Raw genomic sequence first — 15,679 nt, forward strand, 5'->3', positions numbered from 1 at the left:
GAACCATCACATATATCCCAAACCTAACAAACTAACAGTTTTTAGAAACTCCTGAATAATTGTCAAAAGCAGCATATACAACAAAAGCATCATCAAATTCACAATACAAAACCATGTTTGCACAATTCTAGCCCTGTATCAATTCAGTACAAAAAGAGAGAAAAGCTCAGTCCAAACATTACAAAATACCCAGAACTTGTAGCCATACCATTTCCTACAATTGTCAATCAACCTGAACCAAGACATATAAAAGCCAAGTTCCTTGTCCTAAATTAACCTCTAACAGTCCTACTTTAACCACCAATTATACACATTTTCAGTCGCACCTGTATATATCAGACTGATTCAATATATTCAAACATACACACATTCTAACTATACAACTCTGCAGCCACACTAAAACCGGTTCAGCATTCACAAATAAACGACCACAAAAAGCTTCATACCATAAACCATAACTAACTTCCAAACAGAAAATCTTTAGCCGAGCTACGGTAACTCTGATTCCTGAAAAGGATACGTAGGCAGCGGGGTAGGGCCCGTGCGAGTACAATTCTTTATTTTCCCTACATTTTGCATTCATTTCGCATTTAGACATAGACATAGTATACACCCATTAGATAGAAACAGACATAGGTGGATACCATCGAGTACGATGGGCGTGAGGGGTGCTAGTACCTTCCCCTCGCGTAACCGACTCCCGTTCCTAGATTCTCTGGTCGCAAGACCTTGTTCCTTCCTTTGTTAGGTTTCCTGATATTCCTTTCCCTTATGGGATAAATATATTGGTGGCGACTCTGTTCATTTTTCGCGAGCGTGCGACAGCTGGCGACTCTGCTGGGGATGTGATAGACCTGTGCTGGTCCATTCTTAGCGAGTCGATCCTAGCCTTTGTGTGTTTCTTCTATTGGGTGTTTCTTTGTCTTTTTATTTTATTTTGTTTTGTTTACATTTTATATATTCCTGCATATCATGTTTATTTTCCTGCTTGCATATCACATTTACTTTCCCGCATTCTGGACTATATTATGGGTCTCCGTGGAGGCCACATATTTTCACTGTTTGCAGGTTGGGTGGGATTGTTTCTATGAGGTAAAAGGCCCAATACCCAGGCCAGAGTTGACACATAGGACACCTAGGATAGAGTGGATAGTCATGACGCCGATGAGATGTTAGGTCTTGTCTAGTGCGATCATGAGACCCACGCCCAGTCGAGGTCCAAATGGGGTACCATCGTTGGCATGTAGATGCAACAATGGTGGTGCCTCAGGAGGACTGATAACGCTGGTTGCCATTTTGACCTACCCTGACCTAGACTACACCCGTGAGTGGGGAGGGATATACATGACAGGTACCATTGGTGACTATTTGGTTCCGTTGGTGACTATTTGGTTCCGTTGGTGACTATGGTTCTTCTGGTTCTATGATCTGTGCCGGACCTCTGATCCTATGATATCTTCCTGCTCAGAATTATTGCCTTGGTCTCTCCATGTCATGGGGACCTAATTTGCATCATTTTTCATCATAGCATGTTTAAATTTCCAAAAAAAAAAGGGAATAAAAGAAAAGGAAATAGAAAAGCGAAAAAGAAAGGAAAAGATATTCTATAAAAAAAAAAGAGATAAAAAAAAAAGAAAGAAAGAAAATGAAAGATTGTGAAAAGACTTTAGGATCCCTTGGAAATGAAACATTGCATTCATACCATCATGCATTCCATAGTTCTCTCAGAAGCTTATTGGGGTCCTTTTCAATCCAGATTTCTGCTTCATCAACAAATTTGACTTCCCTACATCTGTATCACACAAGGATTAAACAGAAGAGAATCATGGACCGTCTTGAACAAAATCAGGTTGAACTTCGTAAGGACATGGATACTATGGGGGAAAGGATGACCCAACTCTTGAAGACTCTCCATGTTGTTATTCAAGGGCAAGAAAAGCTAAGACAAAGTGTTGCTAAGTTGGCTAATGGTACTCCGACCACTGTTGCTAATGGGGGATCAAAACCTGTGCCCGTGGAAGTTCCTAATAAGGAGGGTTCACATCATGAGAACGATTCTGAACTTGAAACTTTCAAGTTCCCGATCGAGGAAAATGAGAGAAAATTCCATCTCCTGGAAGAAAGATTGAATGCTTTAGAAGGTCGAAGCTCCTCTGGTTTGAATGCTATTGATTTGTGCCTAGTGCCTGATATCAAGATTCCCGCTAAATTCAAAGTCCCCAATTTTGAGAAATACAAGGGTACCACTTGTCCGATGAGTCACATCAAGGCATTTTGCAACAAGATGGCTCCGTATGCAGAAAATGATAAGCTTCTAATGCACTTCTTTCAGGATAGCCTAAGTGGGGCATCCCTTGAGTGGTATACACGACTCGAACGAACCCATGTCCGCACATGGGATGAACTAGCAGAGGCTTTTCTCAAGCATTACAAGTACAACAGCGATATGGCTCCTACTAGACTACAACTCCAAAGTTTAACTCAGAAGGTTGATGAGTCTTTTAAAGAGTATGCACAAAGGTGGAGAGAATTAGCTTCCAGAGTCCAACCTCCTCTTTTGGAACGAGAGCTTGTAGACATGTTCATGAATACTCTGAAAGATCCTTATCTGAACATGATGATTGGGTGTGCTTCCTCCGAATTCCCAAGTTTGGTTGTCGTAGGAGAACGAATTGACAACGCCTTAAAGATGGGTAAAATCCAAGATATGGCCAATGCTTCCGAATTCACAGAAGAAGAGAAAAGTGAAACAAATGCAATTTCAGAAAATAGAGAAGAAGAACTCCCTGCTTATCCTCAGGTTCATGTTCTTAACTATCACCAAAATTACCAACAACAAGGTCCACGAAGGCCGAGAAGACCACCAAGAAAGATTGTCCCGATTCCTATGACCTACAGTCAACTACTCTCTCATTTACTCAATGATTCCTTGGTCCAATTAAGGGAGTCTAAGCCCCCTCCAACACCGATTCCACAAGGATATGACTTAAATGCCAAGTGTGAGTACCACTCTGGGGCATCTGGACATTCAACTGAAGATTGTAATATTCTGAAACGCAAAGTCCAAGATCTCATTGACTCCAAAGCGATATCATTCACTCCAAATGGTCTTCACATAAATTGAAGGGTTCATGGGGCTCCCGCACGAGGGATAAGCAAGACATACTCTTATCTTGAGCATTGCATCACTCGCATTGCTCGAATCCCTAAAGTAAGGCAAAAGTTTACAACTCTTGGGTGACTTCGTCGGAGTTTTCTTTTGAAGTAATCTGAAGTGTTTGTAAGGAACTGCAGAAAGTATTCAAGATCAACAAGTCCAGACGGAGTCAAGCCTCCTCAACTATGGCAATCATCAATTCATTTTTGCATTTTCATTTGTAATTTTCCTTGTTTTGTTAAATGTTACTTCCATGTAAAACTTGTTTGTTTTTAATAAAAATAAAAATGCACTGCATATGCTAGTTTCGAATCAATCCATTCGTGTTCACTCATATCTTTCTGTCTATCGATATCAAACTCTTGACTAAAGCAAAAAACATCAAAAGGAGAATGATGAAAAAAATAAAAACGCAAAATCTCTAATTGTGTGCTTTTGAATAAAACCCCGCTGAGGATGTACAGACATTGTTTCTAATCCCCAAACACTGAAGATATAAGGGAGATAGACCCTCGTTAACCCCTTTGAGCCTTGAAGTAGGAGTTTCTTTTCTATACAAAAAAAAAACCCTCACATTTAACCCAGGGGCAGGGTAGCATTCAATTAATCTGATCGAGCATTCAAAATTCATCAGGAGTGTGCATCCAAGGATACAACAATGGTTATCTTTCAAAAGGTTGAGAAAAATCAATATCACAATGGTAATCCCTCATCAATCAAAGAATGAGGCAGTCACTCATTTCCAGCAAACTCAGAGATTCAGGATCACACGATTTGTTCAAAAAAGAGATTGAATAAAAAAAAAGAAAGAGAGCCCGCCAAGTCAACAACTTGAAAATAAGTGACTTAGGCAAAAATTAGGGCATCACGCTGGACTTCAAAATAAAATTCAAAAGAATTTGTCCAGGCAAAAGTTAGGGAAACAAAAAAAAGCAGAAGCGAAAAACGAGGATTACAACATAAAGATCCTCAACAAAAGAACAAATTCGTGTGATCAGACACCAAATGTAAGGTAAAGTGACAGCCATGTCTAGAAGGCATCATTGGTTCCTCAATCATATCAAACACCTATTGAAGGATGAACGCTTGTATCGGGTTAAGTTGAATTTAGGACTGGAGAACATCACGAAGAGTGGGTGGGTTAGGTTAGACTTTGAGCCTTAAAATCCTTTGTTTCTGAAAACCGTGAACCAGGCCGCGTTTCAACCCTTAAAAGACCTAATTGAAGCTGGGTTTATTTCAAGAGCATACTATACCAAGTTGCGTAAAACTGACTCCTAGATGTTTGCTTACCATTTATGTTGATATCGATATGACATAATTCAAACACTGAATGTCACAACTTTGTTTCAATAGCTTTGATATCGAAGCTAGCATAAGCATTGCATTATGATTATCATCTTCAAAACAATATCTTTTACTTGTGAATAAACAATTGACATCAAGGAAGATCAAACATTGAACAACTGCAGAAAAGTTGATCGATTCCATGGGCCATTCACTTCAAAAGGCTGATCACTCCGAGGGGCAAGTTTTGTGAAGACTCTGTCAACTGACGCATCCATTCACCATTGGTCAATCTGGGGCAATCAAGTCGGGGAATCTCTCTCGAGTTCAACCAATCTGGGGCAGTTACGTCGAGATTTGACAAATCTCTCCAAGGATCCTTTAGGGCAAATTCCTTCGTAGTTCGTGAATCTTGGGGCACAATCTTCTGAGTTGTATTGTCTCTCCACGATCATAGGAGTTTATTTCTCCTGGAACTTTGGCCTCCCCCCAAGCACATGAGTTTATTTCTCATGGGAGTTGTTCCACCTCCCCAACCTGGTCTCCTTATCTGAATTTCTCATTCTCAACATGGTGAATCGAGGGAATCTCCTCAAACTCACCATCCCCAAGCAGTTCAAGGTGTAGGGAAAGTCAAATGAAGTCACTTCCTCCCCAACAAAGCCACATTCCAATCCTCAATACGGTTGCTAAAGATCTTTGGTACTGTAGGGTTTCCAATACCGATTCATATTGGTAGCTCAAGACAACAAGCAAGGGACTCCAATAATCATGCTTCTCTATCACTCTAATGCCTTTATTTGGCACTCTGCATATAGTTTCCATTGCATATAACATTGCATCCTCAAAAGCGTAGCATATCCGTCAAAGCGGATCATTACGCCATAGAAAAATTCAAACATGCATACAAAGCATAAGCCAGATAATACAACCAACGCTCAATCAAGACAATGATACATCCCCACAGAAAATGTTATCCTTACAAACTCCGATTGATATCTGCTACTACATCACAAATCTACTCAAACCATGGTGCCAATACCTGGTATCCTCAATCCCCAAAAGAAGTCTCATTTTCTCTCTCCAACATGGATCGGATGCAATGTCTTTCTTCGTCAGAATCGTTGTCTTCGAGGTTATTTCCCGTATGCTGCGTGCAGATTAGAGCGTGGATAAGGGTGGGCATTCAACCCATCTCATTTTTCAATTGTTTGAATAACCATACTTGGTGTGTGGCAATTCGAACGATTGCCGCTCTTGAAGAGTTACACCCCGCCTTTGGCCTGAGGGATTAATGTAATTCTTATGTTTCGCAAACATCAGTATCTCCGTAATTCCCAGTGGTTACTTCCATCTGCTTGCCAAGTCTAGTCGTTACTAGTCTTGTCGTGGTTATTTCCCGTGTGCTGCGTGCAAATTAGAGTGCGAATGAGGGTGGGCATTCAACCCATCTCATTTTTCAATCGTTTGAATAACCATACTTGGTGTGTGGTAATTCGAACGATTGCCACTCTTGAAGAGTTACACCCCGCCTTTGGCCTGAGGGATTAATGTAATTCTTATGCTTCGCAAGCATCAACATCTTCGTGATTATGTCTTTTGATCGAGTCTAGTCGTCACTAGTCTTCGTGGCCCCTTTCCCTCGTACGGGAAAACTTTTTAGATCCAACCCCCGTGTTGTGTATCCTTTGCCTTCCGTCCTGGCAAACCATTTCAAAACTAATTCCCAATCCCCAACCTCAGTGTTGATATTAATTCTTTCTTCCCTTGACCTCAGTGTCGATACCTTTCTTTTCCAACCTCAGTGTTAATGTCTATCCTTTCCTTGTCCAACCTCAGTGTTGATGCCTATCATTCCTTCGCTGACCTCTGCGTCGATGCCAATCGTCATTCACAACCTCAGTGTTGATGTTTATCTTTTCTCGTCACAACCTCAGTGTTGATGTCCTCGACCTCAGTGTCGACGCCTTTCCTTTCACAACCTCAGTGTTGATGTCCTCGACCTCAGTGTCGACGCCTTTCCTTTCACAGCCTCAGTGTTGATGTCCCCCAACCTCAGTGTTGATATGCTCCAACCTCAGCGTTGATGCCCTCCAACCCTAGTGTTGATGTTTATCCCTTCTTTCAATTCTTGTGGGTCGTAGGTCCGTTGATCTTACCCTAATTTCGAGTCATGGATCGTAGGTCTGTCGACCTTATCCTCGTCTTTTTCAATTCTCTTGAATCGTGAGTTTGTTATTCTCACCCCGTTGTTGAGTCATAGATCGCACGAGATCTTATCCTTTCAGTCAGTTTCATACAACAATCATTCCCTTTGAGAACCTGGTATTGGCACCACTGCTACGTTACAAGCTATCTCCATTCGTCCAATTACTCACTGTAAATTCTTCCACCAGAAAAACAAAAAAAAAAATTCTCTTCCCCCAGCAGATATCAAAACAAAAATAAGGATAACACCTACACCATCTTTTCAGGACAAATTTCAGGTCTTTGTATTTAATCTTCTTAAACCTTGAATGTTCGAAAGGCTAACGCCAATCTCACTTTCAGGTTTAAGATGATTAAATAGGGGCAACTACATTTGCGCCAAATGGTTTGGCGTGTGGACCATGCATGCGCCATTTCATTTGGCGCATTCTCTTTCAGTATGTCCCAAACCTAGACAGTTTGGTAAATACCCCGAAAAGTTGATTTTTTCTGTAAATTTTTTATTAAACCTGGTTATTTTAATTTTTTTCTGAGAATGATGCGTTTTATTGAAAATTAAATTAAATGTATCAATTTTTATTGACCAAACTTTCTCTTATAATTAGGACTATAGGAACTTTGTTGTCAAATACAAAGTGACTATTTCTTATGATCCTCAAACTACTAGCGCAAGTTGAAGTGTCAAAAGACAACTAGGACGAATTTTGGAAAAAATAGTAGCAATTTAAGATTGATTGGTCTTGGAAGGTGGATGATGAATTGTAGAGATATAGGAGAAGCTTCAGTTACTTTGAGGGAGTGTAATTTTGGTAACTTTACTTATTAATTTGATCTCTCACATCAATATAATATATATTAATTTTTTTTTCATTCATCTTTTTAACTAAAGTTACAAAGTTATGACAAAAGTAAAGCTACTAAAGTCATTCCTCTTAGGTTATCAATTTATCAATTGGTTTAAGGGAAGATTTGTCACCTATTGATGAAGTTTGAACATAGGACATATTAGGTGGTGAAAATTTTAAATTTTGATGAAAAGTTGGATGAGAGGAAGATGATCTTAAGCTGAATGAATTGGAAGAGATGAGGTCGAGGGTTTATGAAAATGTAGTTATTTATAAGGAAAGGTGATGTTGAAGAAGTTCTTCCACATGAGATGAATGATTTAACTTAAGAAGGTGAAAGCAAGCAAATAAAAATTGATAAATAAAGAGAAATTGACATAAAAGCAAGCAAATCATTTATAAGAATCAAGCAAGTTCTAATTTAAGAAGGATAATCTTTTGAATGTAAGAAATGGACGCTCGAACGACCAAGAATTGAAGATTGAAGAAGATGAAAAGTTTAAATGTAAAGATTAACTGCTTCAGAAATTTGTTAAAAAAAGATTAATGATATTTAAGTTAGCTTATAAAAATTAGAGATTTTTTATTTGTTTCTTTCTATTTTATGTCATCTATGTAAGCCTATATCATATTAGGGTTCATAGTTTTCGAGACATTATACATAAAATATATGACATTCTTTTATTAATACAGCAACGTTTTTGTCATTGTTGTTTTAATCTCCATTTATACCCTTAGTTTTATTTATCTATTAATAGATTTTTTTGTTATTCAAGTTTCATGTAATACAATCTTATTTAAGCATTCAAACTCTAAACATTCAATTACAATTCCAACAAGATTTAAGTTGAATTTTAGTTTGATTCATTTGTTGAGATTAATATATTAGACTGTCATTAAGAAGGTTTGCCATCTTAACCTCGAATTAATTACTTATGAAATTCATCAATTGAAATTAATTTTATTTTATTATCATCAAGAAGATTTGTCATTTGATTGTTTATCTCAACCATTTTTACTACCATAATGAATTGAATTAGTTGACAATAAATTTTATTTTCTAAACTAATAATCATTTCAAAATGGATGGAGAATATCCTTTTTAATCTCTTTTATAATCCATATCAAGATTTAACAAAATACTTTCCTTTTAAATACCAAAAAATTTAAAATTCCATTTCAAAATATATCCAAATTTGGACTCAACGCAACGCTAATCCCTTCCAAACGCGTGTCTATAAAACCGAAACCCTGACTCTCACTTCCATTTCACCACCACCACCCTCACATCAATCAATCAACCAAACAACCAAAACCGTTGCGCAAATTCAAACCTCCCAGATCCGCCATGGCATCCTCCAACGAAACCTTCGTCTACACCGCCAAGCTCGCCGAACAAGCCGAACGCTACGAAGGTTAGCTTTCTCAACCTTTCCATTTTCGTTTCGATTTTCTCATTTCTCGCTGATTTGTTCGTTATTATTCATATTCCTCCGTTTAGAAATGGTGGAAGCGATGAAGAATGTCGCTAAGCTTGACGTTGAATTGACGGTGGAAGAGCGGAATCTTCTGTCTGTTGCTTACAAGAATGTTGTGGGAGGACGTAGGGCCTCGTGGAGGATTCTTTCCTCGATTGAGCAAAGGGAGGAAACGAAAGGAAATGAGGTGAATGTGAATCGGATTAAGGAGTATAGGAAGAAGGTTGAATCGGAGTTGTCTGATATTTGCACTGATATCATGGCTGTGATTGATGAGCATCTCATTCCGAATTCGTCTGGTGAATCTAATGTGTTTTACTACAAAATGTAAGCGATTTTGATTTTGATTTTGATTTTTTTTTTTTTATTTTGTGTTGGATTTTGAATGTGGTTGATTTGGTTTATCTTTTGTTGTGTTGTAGGAAAGGTGACTATTATCGTTATCTGGCTGAGTTTAAGAGTGGGGATGACAGGAAAGAGGCTGCTGATCAGTCCTTGAAAGCATATCAGGTATGCTGTTACACATGTTGTATATATTATATGAAACACGGACACCTAATACGACACGTCGACATCGGTAATAATTTAAAAAAAATATGAATAAATTGAATGTAATCACAAGTGTCCTGTGTGTCACTGTTTGACACGGACATGGTCACGCCTCTTTTCAGAGGTGTCAGTGCTAAGATGATGTATTATTTCTCTTGAATGTTGTGTTGTTCTGTGTGATTCAGAAGGTCATCAAGTTTGTTACCTTTCATGTTTGTGCTTTATCATGCTTGGATTGGACTACTTTACAATCATATTCATTCTGACTTGAATATATATAATATATGTATGAATTCCTTTCTTATGCAAAGAATTCCACAGGACATGCCATATCAATATGCTTTTTGAGTCACGAATGATTTTTTTTCTTCAATAATTTTCCATCAATTTCTGTCGTTTGTGTAAAGCATCTGTTATTGAGTAAAACTTATAAAAGGATGCTGTATTGTAATGTGGAATGTTTGATTCAAGAAATAACTTCTGTTTCAATCTTACTATGTTTCTTACTTATAAGATTTGTGTGCCTGAAATCATTAGTGGTAAATGATAATACACACTTTATAGTGGTTAGTGTAATGGTTCTTAACTGTGTAAAAATATGCATGTTATAGATTGAAAGTTGAAGGGAGATGCTAGACGGTACTGGCACAGTTGTGCTTAGTCTTAAGGCATGACATTGTCCAGTATGCCTTCTCTTTATTTCAAGACTGATCTGTTATTATTAGTTCAAGAGGTGTGACCTCATTTACTTGAAAACATCCCCATTGTGTCAGAGAGAAGGCCGGATTTTCTGTTGAGTTTCAAGAGTGATTTTACACATGTTCATGTTAGTATTGACTCTTAATATTCATACATTGAAATAATTGCAGGAAGCTTCCACTGCTGCAGAGACTGAGTTGCCTCCCACTCATCCTGTCAGATTGGGTTTGGCTTTGAACTTCTCTGTTTTCTATTATGAAATCTTGAACTCTCCTGAAAGGTATATCTAACATTACCTACTTACTATAACATCACTAATTTGTCTTGTGTTCATGCTAGCTCGGTCTCTTAAACTATTTTAACAATGTTACTCTTTTGTACTTCAGGGCCTGTCACCTTGCCAAGCAGGCATTTGATGTAGCAATTGCTGAGTTGGATTCTCTCAATGAGGAATCTTACAAAGACAGCACACTGATCATGCAGCTTCTGAGGGATAACCTGACATTGTGGACTTCAGACATTCCTGAGGAAGGAGGTGGAAATTAATCTTCTCCTATAAAACTTCATTATTTTGATAGGATAAGGGTCTGAAATATATATGAAATGCTTTATTTTAGATTGTTAGCGTTTGGTATTTTCTTTAGTCAGATAGGAGTATGTGTTGGTAACATGTTTGTTTCAGATTGTTCTCTCTTTGCTCATTTGATTGTTAGTTCTTAATAGAATAAGGTGACCCCTCACTTTCTTGATAAAGATTTCAACTTATTTTTGCATCAGAACAAAATCCAATGGAAGATTTAATAATCAGGCTTAGAGAGCTAGATCTTGTTATGTTCCACGAAACAATGTTGGAGCAGGGTGGGTGAAGTAGTGGCTAGCCACCCCCAGACGCATCTGTTTAGACCAGATTGGAATTGCGCCTGTTGCCGCTTCCTTCGTGTCTTGGATTTGCTTCTTGTTTTGCATCTTGGGTGCTGGGGCACAGTGTTGTGCTCAAGAAAACCCAGAAGCACCATTCCGTTATACTTGAGTCGATATAGGGGCAATTTAGGGCCCTTGCACATTAAAAAACTTATTTTCTCTCTTCTCATATGTGCTACCTTCACTTTTCTCTTCTTGCCTATCGCTCCTTCCCAGCTGTCATCATCCCAAACCCTTTTTTTTTTCCTTCCAATATCAGTGGTTCTAGCCACTGCAAGTAGTGGTTATTCCAACCCTTGCCTTCCCAACCTCTTCACATACAATTAGCTATGAAAATTCCTGCTCCTTCCCAACCATCATCGATCAGCTGCGCATCCCCCAATCCTAGTTTTGGGGTCAAACTGCAGCCAAAGTACGTTCAAAATATATGACCACCCAAACCTGCAATCCCAGTTTTGGGGTCGGCCGCTTCTCTTTGTTATCTGAGATTGACAACATCTGTAAGTGATGAATGTCTGTTGAAGTAACAGCTAAATCTGACCTCACCGTAGAGCATTTTCAATTGTCTAATTTCTTATTCTTGTAATAATTGAAGTCAACCAAATTTATGGGAACCAAGCACCAACTTGTAGGTTTATGATCCTCATTGCTTCACTGAATCTTATGATGTTGTTGATGATACTGATAATTATTTTAGTTGGAATTGTTTAACTGTAGCAGGTTATTAGGATTGACTTACTGAATTTTGTAGCTAACAATTGAAGTGTTATGCATATAACTGCAACTTGATTGGAATATAGCTATGGAATATCTTCATTAACTTCTGGTAGTAGGTTTTAGTGGTGGTATAATTTGTTTCTAGTGTTTATTTTTGAATTAAATTATTTTAGATTTTTTCTAGCTTTTCTATGTTTCAGTAAGTTATGTACTTAAAGACTTCTATTTATGTGCAAACACACTTTTTAAGTGATTTGCTTTGGACATCTATCTTCTTCCCGCTAGCTAGTTGTGCATCAAGTTTGTCTGTGAGGAAATGCATATTGAACATTGCAAGGGAAAAAGAAACAATCTTTTGTCTGAAAGATAGAAGTCTACTATGCCTAAATTTTGCCATTGTTTCTTTCCTTTCAAACTTAGCTTTACCTCTTTCATATGCATTGTTATTTTCTCATTGAAGTATGATCACTAAATTATTTGCTTCGAGGCCCTTTAACCTTTCTAGTTTCCTGAAGTTCCTCCATTTTTTACAGTTGAGGAACAAAAGGCAGAGTCTGCCCGAGCTCCTGTCGGAGAAAATGCAGAGGTACGTAATTGACTCACATGCGAGATTGTCTTCTGGTTTTACTTGTACCTTAACAAAGTTATATTTGCATGCAGTAAAATGACAGGTTTTAAAAGGGGTTTGTGGTGTGAATACAAAAGATTAGCCTCCATGCAAGTTCGGGTGGTTTTCTATTTCCATGTTTTCTAGTTCTAGGAAGTTTATAGCTTATCCATTAGGATGTTTCAATTGAAGAGTAGTCAGTCTCTAGGAATATTATAAATCCTGAGCTCCTCTTCATTTGACAAGGGAATACATCTTCGTCAATGTTGCTTTAGGTTCTGTTTTAGCTATTGATAAAAAAAAGGTTCTGTTTTAGCTACTGGAAACAATAGAGCCATGGTTGGCTGTAATTTTGTTGGTGCTTTGATTTTACATATGCACTATTCAAAATGATGCCTTGGTAGATTATTTCCTCTCTTTACTAGGAAATAGTTTTTATTTTAAACACCATATTCGCATTTCTGTTACACCACTATCTTGAAGCGATGTATGAGAATAGGGTGAAAAAATTGCGATTCCAAAAACAAAAATGATTTATGTATTGCTCTTTTAAAATTTCTTCCAAGAAATTATTATGATATCGATTCCTCATGTGTTTGCATTAGATTATGAGTCAAAATCGAATAGAGAATTTTGGCAAAAAAAAAAAAAAAATCTTATAGTTAAAAATAATTTTTTAAAACTACAATGAAACAGGCTGACCTTTTATAAGATAAAAAATACTTTCTTTCAGAGGTTGAGACAGTTATAATGTTTTGCATAAAACTGATTTGAGCCTATAAAACACTTGGGAGTTTAAAAGGATGATTGTTAGGTAAGCTATATACCAATTTTTTTCAAATAGAACATTAGGGATAAAAGTAATGAATATGAAGTTATTCGAGTTGTTTAATATGATTAAGGAGGATTGGGGTTGCTCTAGCCGTGAACTGATCCTCTACATAAACATAGTCATAGTGCCACCATAGTGTAAGGATGGTTAGATATAAATAAATCTTTACCTCTAGAATTTATCGAAACTTATGGTTGCGGCACTAAAGAATTACTGATCCTCTACATAAACATAGTCATAACATTTAACATTCTTTACTTACGTAAAATGTGGGTGTATGATGTTGTATCTTGACAATTTGCCAACTTTCAACAATACTCAACATAGAAGAAAACTAAAACAAAGCCTAGAATAAGGCAAGAAAAAACAAGAGTTACAAAACTAACAACACTACAGATAAACTACCATTAACGAATCACAACAAACAAATTCTCAGCGAGAAAACAAGATCAAAACACTTATTGCCTCACAAACTACGGGTCTATTTAAGAGTTTGGAGAAGTAGGGAGCACCAACTGAACCCATTCTTCAGGACTAAAAGAGAAGAATATGTCACATTTTTATCAAAAATCTTAAAGAATTATTAGGTATTCTCTTAAAATTCTAATATTTAACCCATTCATAAGCGATGTGAGACTTAACTACTTACACTTGCATCAAACAATCTTTCTCATAAGTGTTAGTTCTCACATCATGTAACAGAATCCAACTCTCGCTCTTCCACCAAGTTGAACCATGACTCTGATACCACTTGTTGGGACATCACAGAAGGCGAGAGCACCAACAAGACCAAAAACTAAAGCATTACGCAATATACGAGTATTCTCTCTTATAAATTCAATATTTCACTTATTCATACGCAATATTAAACTTAATCACTCACACTTTCACCCAACAATCTCTCCCACAAGTGTGATTTTTCCGATAATAAAATCTAACACAAGATCCAACTCTCGCCCCCCCACTAAGTTGAACCATGACTCTGATACTATTTATTGGGGAATAAAGAAACCAGAAGCATCTTGGAACACTTTGGATAGGGTAAGAATTTGTTTTATCGTTTCCACAGGGATTGATGCGATATTACCGCCGTTCTACAGTTAATAATGTTTTGAGTAAGGGTTTAAAAAGGTTTTGGTATCGAAAAGTAATGATTGCATGAAACTTAGTTAACAACGGTAAAAAGTTGAAGTTTTACTGATTAAAAAGCATGTCAATATTAGATTTTGCTAACCTTTTTCATATATATCCAATTAATCAAGCATATTAGCTTATTCATGATAAATATCATCATGTATCCTTTCAATATCTTTTATACTTAAAGTGATATTGTGAGTATTATTATATTAATTATTAGATGATGTCTCATGCCAATAATCAACACAATAATCTTTAAAGTTTGTTGATACAAGTGAATATGAACCTATAAATCCGTGTCTAGAGTTTGTTCATTGATAGATAAATATCTTATGCCATGGTTTAAAAAATACCTTTCAATAGTGATTCACATTAAACATATAACAATAACAACAAAGATATTCATCATATATTGATCATCAACCAGGTTCATACACAAAAAATCAAAATAAATACATGATAATTAAGTTAACTGCCTCTAATCTTAACAAAAAAAAGTTTAGCTATCCATAACCATGGTAGCTTGATCACCAAGTAATAAAGAAAGCTTTACTAGCATCAAAGTCAAAAGATTGAAGATTGATGCTCCAAAGCTTTGATTTTGAGCTCCTATGAAAGTTTTGGTGTTTTTGACATAAAACTCTCTTCGGAAAATGCTGAAAAGTGAAAAGGTTCTTCAAAATATCTACAAATAATGCTTAAATACTCTTGCTGCGCAGACAAATTCTCCCAACGAGCTAAAGTTTCGCTTGACGAAAATCACCTTTATGGCTAAAATATCAGACTTCACCCGACGAGCCTAAGATTCGCTTGGCGAATTCCTCGCTCTAAGTGCGTCAGGCGAAATTCCTGTGAATCCAAGTTAGTAGCTATTAGAATTTGAGAGATTCAGCTCGCTCCACTCTCGCCTTGTGCTCGCCTCAATCTCGCCACCAGCTCGCTCGACGAAAATTGCTGAAACTTCATCACTTTTCTTGGCTTCGAAACTGCTTCCCTTGGACATGCTTTTTACAGTTTTGCTTATGCTTTTTTGCTTCATAATCAACAAACATGTTACAAATACCACAATTATGTACATAAACATATTATCAAGTAAAATTGGAAACTTTAATCATAAAATGCAATTAAAAGGGCTTGAAAATGTCAACTTTTGATTTGAAAATATACACATATTTTACACTTAACAGAGCACCAACGAGATCAATGCTTCAAGACCACCAGAGAGGGGGATGCCACATCTCC

General features: G+C 37.1%; 1 protein-coding gene across 1 annotated transcript; it reads left to right on the forward strand.

The window, feature by feature from the left end:
• The first annotated feature begins 8,697 nt into the window (after positions 1–8,697).
• Positions 8,698–12,876, forward strand: LOC131625877 (14-3-3-like protein D). The gene is made up of 7 exons (XM_058896712.1): positions 8,698–8,912; positions 8,999–9,302; positions 9,398–9,485; positions 10,394–10,503; positions 10,610–10,758; positions 12,395–12,447; positions 12,522–12,876. The coding sequence occupies exons 1-7, from the start codon at positions 8,846–8,848 to the stop codon at positions 12,522–12,524; spliced, it is 774 nt and encodes a 257-aa protein (XP_058752695.1). The 5' UTR covers positions 8,698–8,845; the 3' UTR covers positions 12,525–12,876.
• The last annotated feature ends 2,803 nt before the right edge of the window (positions 12,877–15,679 follow it).

Source organism: Vicia villosa, unplaced genomic scaffold (assembly GCF_029867415.1).
Source record: "Vicia villosa cultivar HV-30 ecotype Madison, WI unplaced genomic scaffold, Vvil1.0 ctg.000248F_1_1, whole genome shotgun sequence".
NCBI lineage: Eukaryota > Viridiplantae > Streptophyta > Magnoliopsida > Fabales > Fabaceae > Vicia > Vicia villosa.

Bases quoted from the DNA above. Each gene is read 5' to 3' on its own strand.
- LOC131625877 (XM_058896712.1), top strand. From the start codon at position 8,846: ATGGCATCCTCCAACGAAACCTTCGTCTACACCGCCAAGCTCGCCGAA. The intron at 9,303-9,397 runs GTAAGCGATTTT...GTTGTGTTGTAG, and splicing joins AATGTGTTTTACTACAAAAT to GAAAGGTGACTATTATCGTT. The intron at 10,759-12,394 runs GTGGAAATTAAT...CATTTTTTACAG, and splicing joins AGACATTCCTGAGGAAGGAG to TTGAGGAACAAAAGGCAGAG.